Source organism: Neoarius graeffei, chromosome 28, assembly GCF_027579695.1.
Source record: "Neoarius graeffei isolate fNeoGra1 chromosome 28, fNeoGra1.pri, whole genome shotgun sequence".
NCBI classification, from domain to species: domain Eukaryota; kingdom Metazoa; phylum Chordata; class Actinopteri; order Siluriformes; family Ariidae; genus Neoarius; species Neoarius graeffei.
The window spans coordinates 42826890-42837760 of record NC_083596.1 but is presented as its reverse complement, the minus strand read 5'-3'; the positions used below and the strand labels follow the sequence as shown (position 1 = coordinate 42837760).

The following is a 10871-nucleotide window of genomic DNA, read 5'->3' as shown; positions in this document are numbered from 1 at the left end:
TGCTGAGCTAAAGAGACAATAAACTTAATTTTATGAGATACCATTAGCTTGTTTGACCCACAAGCAAGTCTATTCTATTCAGTTAGCTTCTACGCTAGGTTTGAAGACGTCTCCTGAAAGCTCATAATCCATAGGTTTTACCTCAGCCTTCACAAAATCCCACCTTCTGCTGCATCAGACATTTAGGCATTGTCTCTCACCAGTCTCCTCCAAACAGACACTTCCTGTCCTCAATAACCTACACTGGCTCTCCACTGGAGTCCTGTCTCGTCAGACAAGAGTACTATTATTACATCTTAATATTTTCCACGACAGCTCCAAACTACAACCTCATTTCCTCACTTGTATCTCCATTCCCTCCACAACCACACAAGTATCCTGAGCCTCTTAAGAGATTAGTGTCACAGCCCTCAAGCCCCAAACAGGATAGAGCCACTCAACCACCAGCCCAATGGCCTCGGAGGTCAGTGGAAGAAACCAACATAATGTCCTACATCCTCCAATGTATGATCACCCCATGTCACTGAGCAAGAAGAGTAAATGGAGTCTGAAGCAAAGCGAAGGTGTATAGCATTTGTAAGAATTCCCACAAGCAAAGATGTGTGAAATGGTTAGGGTTGGGGTAAAGAACAGAGTTGGTCTTTGTAACTTCATTTCTTCCAACAAGTCCAACAAATTCTTAAAAATTTCTACAAATTGAAATATTCCATCACATGAGAAGAATTCAAGGTTGAACCCAGAGTTGGTTGGTGAAGTTTAAATGTCAATGAAAATGTGATTTACTTTGTTGTTGTTGTTTCATTTTTAATATGATGGATAATCAGTTCTTCAAGATATTCCAGAAAACACACTGATTAGGTTGTTCTCCAGAAGCTTATACCCCACACTATCTTTACCCTTGTAGTGTGTGTGATCCACAGATGGGGGATGGTTACTACACAGGGTGTAGCAAACATATTTAATGTTCAATATAATGTCTATAGGAGTCACCAGTTGTTCTGTCCACCTGAAGTGAGTTTTTTGTTTGTTTGTTTGTTTGTTTATTTGTTTGTTTAAAGTATATTCATTAGTTAAGGACAGGGTCAGGGTGGCACGGTGGTGTAGTGGTTAGCACTGTCGCCTCACAGCAAGAAGGTTCTGGGTTTGAGTCCAGTGGCTGGCGAGGGCCTTTCTGTGTGGAGTTTGCATGTTCTCCCCGTGTCCGCGTGGGTTTCCTCCACAGTCCAAAGGTTAGGCTAATTGGTGACTCTAAATTGACCGTAGGTGTGAATGTGAGTGTGAATGATTGTTGGTCTCTGATGGCCTGGCGACTTGTCCAGGGTGTACCCCGCCTCTCGCCCATAGTCAGCTGGGATAGGCTCCAGCTTGCCTCTGACCCTGCACAGGATAAGCAGTTATGGATAATGGATGGATGGAGGACAGGGTCAGGATGTGCTTAAAATTGCACACTATCTGAGCACAAAACAAGAGCAACAGCGCCCCCTGTTGCAGTAGATCCAGAGGTACATTTCATTCATTCATTCACTGACTCACTCATTTGGTTGGTTGGTTGGTTGGGGAATTCATTAATATATTCCTTAATCATATTTCTCAGCCTTTGTTTTATTGCAGATATCAGTAAAACATACCAAAAGTAATTAAAATGAAAACAACAACAACAACCATCAATCATCATAGTGTTTAGACTAGTATATTATTGGTAGTTAAACAATACACAAAATAATAATTAAAGAGAAGAGACTTATTTTTGGGCGGCACGGTGGTGTAGTGGTTAGCGCTGTCGCCTCACAGCAAGAAGGTCCGGGTTCGAGCCCCGTGGCCGGCGATGGCCTTTCTGTGCGGAGTTTGCATGTTGTCCGCGTGGGTTTCCTCCGGGTGCTCCGGTTTCCCCCACAGTCCAAAGACATGCAGGTTAGGTTAACTGGTGACTCTAAATTGACCGTAGGTGTGAATGTGAGTGTGAATGGTTGTCTGTGTCTATGTGTCAGCCCTGTGATGACCTGGCGACTTGTCCAGGGTGTACCCCGCCTTTCACCCGTAGTCAGTTGGGATAGGCTCCAGCTTGCCTGCGACTCTGTAGAACAGGATAAGCGGCTACAGATAATAGATGGATGGATGGATACTCTTAATGCTCAATTGATCATATATAGTTTTTACTTCCTCAGCTAATTAAACATGATAAACTCATGTTTGTGAGCTAATTAGTTTGTTTTACTGATTATATTTAATCATAAATTCATCAGTGTGCTGATGATGTCACATAGAGTTATGTTGTGAGATGAAATGAAAGTTTATTTTCCTGTTCATTTTAAATGATCAAATTAGAAAGTGCAATAAAAAAGTGCATCTTCCTACAGTCGCAAAATGATTCATATAAAAATAAGTTCATGATTTCTGTGCTGGGGAAAAAAATCATCATGTGTATGATTTTTATCATTATAGTGCAGCAGTACGGTGAAGTTTCCATACACTCATTGCATTGGTTTAAAATAGGGGAAAAAGACTGAAAAATATTAAAGAAAAAATTGAAAAAAGAGAACAAATTTGAAGAAAAAAAAAAAAAACCCTGAGCAGATTCCTGGTTTTGTGTGGACTCTTGGCAGATCGAGTCCATACCCCCACCCAACCCCCTCAAGGTGAGAAATGGCTTGTCTGGGTTGTACAACCTGTAGGGGGCACTCTTTCTCCTCTTTTCATTCTGCCACAGACGGGACTGAGTGAGTGAGCTCATGCTTATGAGACACAATAAGAGTATGATCCTTAATTATGATGATGATTGATCTTTGCCAAATTGTCACTTGTACCCTTAAGAACAAATCAAACGTCACATCCTGGGGCGGCACAGTAGTGCAGTGGTTAGCGCTGTCGCCTCACAGCAAGAAGGTCCGGGTTCGAGCCCAGTGGCCAATGAAGGCCTTTCTGTGTGGAGTTTGCATGTTCTCCCCGTGTCTGCGTGGGTTTCCTCCGGTTTCGCCCACAGTCCAAAGACATGCAGGTTAGGTTAATTGGTGGCTCTCAATTGACTGTAGGTGTGAATGGTTGTGTCTGTCTATGTGTCACCCTGTGATGACCTGGCGACTTGTCCGGGGTGTACCCCACCTCTCGCCCATAGTCAGCTGGGATAGGCTCCAGCTTGCCTGCGACCCCGCACAAGATAAGCGGTTACAGTTAATGGATGGATGGATGTCACATCCTTTAAAAAGCCAAAAAAAAACCTTAACAGACATTAGTCATGTTGATGATTTTGGCTTTTCTGTAATAAAAAAGAAGTTTACCCATAAATAAAGAGAATTGTGATGAGGACACATTTCAACATAACCTACTAAGCAGACATTTACACAAAGAAACTCTTGTTTTGGTTTGATTTTCTTCCTAATTGCCATCTTCTTCCAAGAGGAAACCGTGGCTTATTAAACTGCAGCTATGACCCGAATCCCTCACAAAATACACATATTACACTTCACACTCCACCCAGGAAAATCGAGCTGAAATGAAGCCTGAACTGCCTAACAGACCTCATAAGGGCAGACCATATGGACAGTGGAGTCTGTTTGCCATGTTTACATAAAAATACCCCGATTAAACCGATATAAAGAGCAAAAATTCCTTGTTGGTAATGCTAATATGCTTAATCTATGTCTTATAATCGTTATCTTTTGGCTTTCAGCAGTTCTGAGAGCAGTTCCTGCTGCAAGGCAAATCACAGGTTTATTCTGATGTGTTCTTTCGAATAAGAATAGCTATGAAGCCATGGCCTAAAGGTTAGAGAAGCAGCCTTGGGCCCAAAAGGTGGCTGGTTTGAGTCCCTGGACAGGCTGAAGTGCCCTTGAAAACGATGCTGTGTTTGTTGTACCGCACGTTGCTCTGGATAAGAGTGTCTGCTAAATACGTGTGTTCTCATTTCTATACTAAGAGCTTACACAGGGACATGTATGATCTAATCCAACTTCTAAAAACTTCCTCCACTGTCAGTGCAAGTCCTCCATGAGGACTTGGGGTCTTTCTGTACTTGTCTTGGACACTGGTCTCGGTAAATATAGTCTTGCTCTCAACTGAGAGTTTCTAAGGATAATCTTTTTGTTTATTTCTAACAGCTTTCAAATAACAACTTTGGTGGTGCAGTGGTTAGCACTGTCGCCTCACAGCAAGAAGGTTCCAGGTTTGAACCTCACGGCCGACGGGGACCTTTCTGTGTGGAGTTTGCATGTTCTCCCCGTGTCTGCTTGGGTTTCCTCCGGGTGCTCTGGTTTCCTCCACAGTCCAAAGGCATGCAGATTAGATAAAATATCCAACCCAACTTGTACAAGACAGTGCATGCTTGGTGCCAATCCCAAGCCCGGATAGATTGGGAAGGGTTGCGTCAGGAAGGGCATCCGGTGTAAATCCTACGCCATATCAAATATGTGGAACAGATCCGCTGTGGAGAGCCCGAATGCACGGGAGCAGCCGAAAGAAGAAGAAAATTTCTATCAGCCTAATCATTAGTCTCATCTCATCTCATTATCTCTAGCCGCTTTATCCTTCTACAGGGTCGCAGGCAAGCTGGAGCCTATCCCAGCTGACTACGGGCGAAAGGCGGGGTACACCCTGGACAAGTCGCCAGGTCATTACAGGGCTGACACATAGACACAGACAACCATTCACACTCACATTCACACCTACGGTCAATTTAGAGTCACCAGTTAACCTAACCTGCATGTCTTTGGGGGAAACCGGAGCACCCGGAGGAAACCCACGCGGACACGGGGAGAACATGCAAACTCTGCACAGAAAGGCCCTCGCTGGCCCCGGGGCTCGAACCCAGGACCTTCTTGCTGTGAGGCGACAGCGCTAACCACTACACCACCGTGCCGCCCCCTAATCATTAGTGTAATGCATAAATGAAGCAAATTAGTTAAATGAGCTTGGCTTTGAAAAAGATTTGATGGCTTTTGGTCTCCATCTTGACCCACTTCCATTTGGACTCGACTAGAATCTATGCCTTACTTAAAATAAAAAGAGCCTTATTGATTTAGAGTGTAACATATCTTTATTTGGCATTGTTTTTGCAAAAAAAAAGAAGAAAATTACAGTGTATAAAAAACCACAAGCATCAAATCACGTTCTTAATTTACACACATAAGCAGAACTATAACATTAATACGAAACAAGGAACCACACAGGTGAACAGGTTTATATACACTTAATCCAGTTTGTTTTGTCGAGCCACGCGGACGAGATATGAGATGTCGCTTCACGATATTTAGATATTTAGTCATCTCTGAGGAGGTTTGGTTTGTTGAAAGAATTCGGACAATTTCAAACATGCTTTCATAGTTGCTTGGTTTTTACTCTGGTACAACTTTCGCTGGAGTCATAACGAGGTTAAGTTACAAAAATTCGAGCCAATCTAAAAATTTTGTGCATTCCAGGTATAACACGAGGTGAAGCCAAAATAAAGCAAGTGATCCATCACGAGAACAAACTCATCCAGTAATGGAATATAATGCCAATTTAAAAAAAAAAGTATTTTGTAAAAGATCACATGTAACTTTATATTAACATCTGCACTGGTGTCCATAGAAAGTAATATAATAGATACTTCAAGATTTTCAGATATGCACCAGTTAAATGACTTTTGATCAAAAGTAAATGGATAATTTTCCATTTAACCAATATGTATTTACTCAGCTGGGACATTCTGTGTCTGAAATTTGCCTTCAATTCAATTCAGAGTTTGGATTTTAGGCCACTATGACTTTTAGGACAAACCCTGGCTTGAGGATAAGAAACCGATGCGTAACATCCTCCTACGACTCATCCACACCGGTCTGAGTAGACAAAACAAACTGACAAAATCAGCCTTCCTTTTGAGCACATGCGTGCACGCACACACACACCAAAAAAAAAAACAGCCTTAAAAAAGAAGTCTCAGTACGGAAGCCGAGAGAGGCCCTTCATATAATCCTTTTTTTTATTCACCTTGTTATCCCGAGATAACGACATAATTAATTCAGGATCTCGCGAAAACAACACAACTAATTCGAGATCTCGAGAAAACAAAACCGTTATTTCGAGATCTCGAGAAAACAAAACAATTATTCCGTGATCTCGAGTAAACAGCTGAGAAATGGTTCATTCAGGTGCGCCAAGAGACTTGTGATATGCTGACTTTGGGGCTATTTCTCATTCTGTATAGACGCAACTTTGGTCATTAGAATGTCTGGAATAATCGATCACCTAATAAGGCGATATTTTGATCAGGGGTTGACACAGGGAGAGATTGCATTAAGTCTTTTAATAAGGGATCATTTCAAAATTATTAATAATTAAATATGTCCACCAATTTCTAAGTCTTTGTTGTCTGACCCACAGGGGAGCACAGCTCTGCTAGAAATCTCAGCTGTTTTCTCGAGATCATGAAATAATTGTTTTGTTTTCTCGAGATCACGGAATAATTGTTTTGTTTTCTCGAGATCTCGAATTAGTTGTGTTGTTTTCTCGAGATCCTGAATTATGTCGTTATCTCAGAATAACGGTTTTGTTTTCTCGAGATCTCGAATTAGTTGTGTTGTTTTCTCGAGATCCTGAATTAATTATGCCGTTATCTCGGAATAACCGTTTTGTTTTCTCGAGATCTCGAATTAGTTGTGTTGTTTTCTCGACACCCTGAATTATGTCGTTATCTCAGAATAACGGTTTTGTTTTCTCGAGATCTCGAATTAGTTGTGTTGTTTTCTCGAGATCCTGAATTAATTATGCCGTTATCTCGGAATAACGGTTTTGTTTTCTCGAGATCTCGAATTAGTTGTGTTGTTTTCTTGAGATCCTGAATTAATTACGTCGTTATCTCGGAATAACGGTTTTGTTTTCTCGAGATCTCGAATTAGTTGTGTTGTTTTCTCGAGATCCTGAATTATGTCGTTATCTCAGAATAACAGTTTTGTTTTCTCGAGATCTCGAATTAGTTGTGTTGTTTTCTCGAGATCCTGAATTAATTATGTCGTTATCTCAGAATAACGGTTTTGTTTTCTCGAGATCTCGAATTAGTTGTGTTGTTTTCTCGACATCCTGAATTAATTATGTCGTTATCTCAGAATAACAGTTTTGTTTTCTCGAGATCTTGAATTAGTTGTGTTGTTTTCTCGAGATCCTGAATTAATTATGTCGTTATCTCAAAATAACGGTTTTGTTTTCTCGAGATCTCGAATTAGTTGTGTTGTTTTCTCGACATCCTGAGTTAATTATGTCGTTATCTCGGAATAACGGTTTTGTTTTCTCGAGATCTCGAATTAGTTGTGTTGTTTTCTCGACACCCTGAATTATGTCGTTCTCAGAATAACGGTTTTGTTTTCTCGAGATCTCGAATAAGTTGTGTTGTTTTCTCGACATCCTGAATTAATTATGTCGTTATCTCAGAATAACGGTTTTGTTTTCTCAAGATCTCGAATTAGTTGTGTTGTTTTCTCGAGATCCTGAATTATTTATGTCGTTATCTCAGAATAACGGTTTTGTTTTCTCGAGATCTCGAATTAGTTGTGTTGTTTTCTCGAGATCCTGAATTAATTACGTCGTTATCTCGGAATAACGGTTTTGTTTTCTCGAGATCTCGAATTAGTTGTGTTGTTTTCTCGAGATCCTGAATTATGTCGTTATCTCAGAATAACAGTTTTGTTTTCTCGAGATCTCGAATTAGTTGTGTTGTTTTCTCGAGATCCTGAATTAATTATGTCGTTATCTCAGAATAACGGTTTTGTTTTCTCGAGATCTCGAATTAGTTGTGTTGTTTTCTCGAGATCCTGAATTAATTATGTCGTTATCTACAAAAAAAAAACGGTTTTGTTTTCTCGAGATCTCGAATTAGTTGTGTTGTTTTCTCGACATCCTGAATTAATTATGTCGTTATCTCGGAATAACGGTTTTGTTTTCTCGAGATCTCGAATTAGTTGTGTTGTTTTCTCGAGATTCTGAATTAATTATGTCGTTATCTCAGAATAACGGTTTTGTTTTCTCGAGATCTCGAATTAGTTGTGTTGTTTTCTCGAGATCCTGAATTATGTCGTTATCTCAGAATAACGGTTTTGTTTTCTCGAGATCTCGAATTAGTTGTGTTGTTTTCTCGACATCCTGAATTAATTATGTCGTTATCTCAGAATAACGGTTTTGTTTTCTCGAGATCTCGAATTAGTAGTGTTGTTTTCTCGACATCCTGAATTAATTATGTCGTTATCTCGGAATAACAGTTTTGTTTTCTCGAGATCTCGAATTAGTTGTGTTGTTTTCTCGAGATCCTGAATTAATTATGTCGTTATCTCAGAATAACGGTTTTGTTTTCTCGAGATCTCGAATTAGTTGTGTTGTTTTCTCGACATCCTGAATTAATTATGTCGTTATCTCAGAATAACGGTTTTGTTTTCTCGAGATCTCGAATTAGTTGTGTTGTTTTCTCGACATCCTGAATTAATTATGTCGTTATCTCGGAATAACGGTTTTGTTTTCTCGAGATCTCGAATTAGTTGTGTTGTTTTCTCGACATCCTGAATTAATTATGCCGTTATCTCGGAATAACGGTTTTGTTTTCTCGAGATCTCGAATTAGTTGTGTTGTTTTCTTGAGATCCTGAATTAATTATGCCATTATCTCGGAATAACGGTTTTGTTTTCTCGAGATCTCGAATTAGTTGTGTTGTTTTCTCGAGATCCTGAATTAATTATGTCGTTATCTCAGAATAACGGTTTTGTTTTCTCGAGATCTCGAATTAGTTGTGTTGTTTTCTCGACATCCTGAATTAATTATGTCGTTATCTCGGAATAACGGTTTTGTTTTCTCGAGATCTCGAATTAGTTGTGTTGTTTTCTCGACATCCTGAATTAATTATGTCATTATCTCGGGATAACAAGGTGAATAAAAAAAGATTATATGAAGGGCCTCTCGCGGCTTCCGTATCTCAGTGTAACAAACATGAATCTTAACGTGAGGCAGAGAAAAAGAGGGAGCTGTGAATCCCCTCAGCAGTCAAAACGCAGCTACAGTTTAGTCTGCTGATGATATTTACAAAAGCAGTAGTCTCTTTGATCAACAGAAAGGAAAAAAACCCTCAAAAGTGGTGATCGGCTCTAGAGTTTATTGGTCAGTACAATGATCGGCTTCTCCACTCATTGGCTAAACGGACTGAACATAACTTGGTGTATGCGAGCAGATTTCTGAGTTACTAGCAGGCCATAAGCCTGAAATGAGAACTACTATACTACATGTGATCCTACTGGATAACTGAGGAATGTGATTAGTTTTGTACACTTGTTGTACTGGCCCTACTTATTCCATGGTGCTGTTGAGCAGTTTATAGAAATACTGTTTGACAAAGCTTATTCTTCTACAAAAATCCCACCATTCTGATATTTTAGCTGACTGACGTCGACACAGTACTGTCCAAAAATCTTAGGTGCATGTAAAGAAATTCTGTAGGACAAATGAAAGTCATAATAAATGAAACAGAGTTGATATTTGGTGTGAGACGACCTTTTGCTTTAGTCTCAGTTCCAACGAGTGCAGTTTTATGTGGAAATGAGCTGTAAGTTTTACTGAGCATCTTCCAGAACCAGCCACAGTTCTTCTGAACACTTTGTCACACTCGCTTCTTCATTTTGCACCAAAACCCAGCAGCCTTCATTATGTTTTCTTTTTTAAACCTGAAAAGCAGCCTCTTAAAAATGTAATATGCTGCTCAGATACAAAGATTTTTTTTTTGTGCTGGAAAACGAACGAACGTTAATGAAGAAGTCATAAAATAGAAATCGATAACAACATTTATATAAAATAAATAGGGTGCCGAAGACTTTTGCACAGTACTGTATATGTATATGTATGACGTACCAGATTCTGTAGTTCAAGGAAGAAAATTCATGAGTGGATGATCTCAATTTAGTTCAAGTTTACCTTGCTAAATATTATACATATTTATATGTACACTTTTGAAAGGGTCATACATTGAAACAATGTGGCACTGAATTCCTCAAGGGGTTGAGAACTACAGAATCAAACAGTGTTTTGGGCCAAACAAAAGAAGAAAATATAAAAACTGGCATGGCTGAACAAGCTCAGTTTAGTTCAGTACTGCCAATCAGGAATACCAGAGCTCGTAAATGAACAAAGAACATCCTCTTCATTTTGGAAAGACAGCTGTTCCAGTGGACGTTATTTATATCTGTATAACTTCTGACTGTTGGGTTGGTAAAGGGACAGTGAATGGGCTTCAGCTGGAATCTTCTGTCCTTGGTTTTGTGTCATTTGCTCAGGTCAGTGTACTTTACTAAAAGAAGAAAAAAAAAAAGATATAAATCATTACCCTAGAATCGACCCTATACCAAGTCAACCTACCATACAGGTAACTTTGTAAATGTACAATTATCAATTATCGATGAGCCAATTTCTTGCTTGGCACCATCTCTCAGCCCACCACAGGACCACCACTGAGTGGATATTATTTGGGTGGTGAATCAAATCTCACCGCGAGTTGGCCTAGTGGTTAGCGTGTCCGCCTCTCGACTGGGAGATCACGAGTTCTACTCAGGGTCGGGTCATCCCAAAGACCATCGTAAAAATGGTACCTACTACCGTCTGGAAAGGCACGCTGCAATACAGATGCGAGTGGGGAAGTCAAACTCCCCCTATAACCCTAGCTGTATAGATGAAAGGCTGAGGGATATCGAAATGGAGATTGGCACCACAGCCTTAAAGACCTGGTTAGTACTGGAACAGGAGACAGCCTGGGAAGACCAGATTCTGGTGTGAGAGGGACTTTGAATCAAATATAGGACCAGGAAACTATTTCCACAAGGAAGAAAAGACCAAATCTAGTTCTGCTTCTGTCGGTTTATCCACATCGCATACAT

General features: G+C 40.0%; 1 protein-coding gene across 2 annotated transcripts in view; it reads right to left on the bottom strand.

Moving 5' to 3' along the window:
* Positions 1–5023: 5023 nt before the first annotated feature.
* The window catches only part of mcama (melanoma cell adhesion molecule a), a 134157-nt gene continuing 128309 nt past the window's right edge, over positions 5024–10871 (bottom strand). For both annotated transcript variants that reach the window (XM_060913457.1, XM_060913458.1), the window contains one exon: positions 5024–10288. In XM_060913457.1, the coding sequence (XP_060769440.1) occupies positions 10286–10288 (3 nt within the window). In that variant the 3' untranslated portion in view covers positions 5024–10285. The remainder of the gene's footprint in view (positions 10289–10871) is intronic.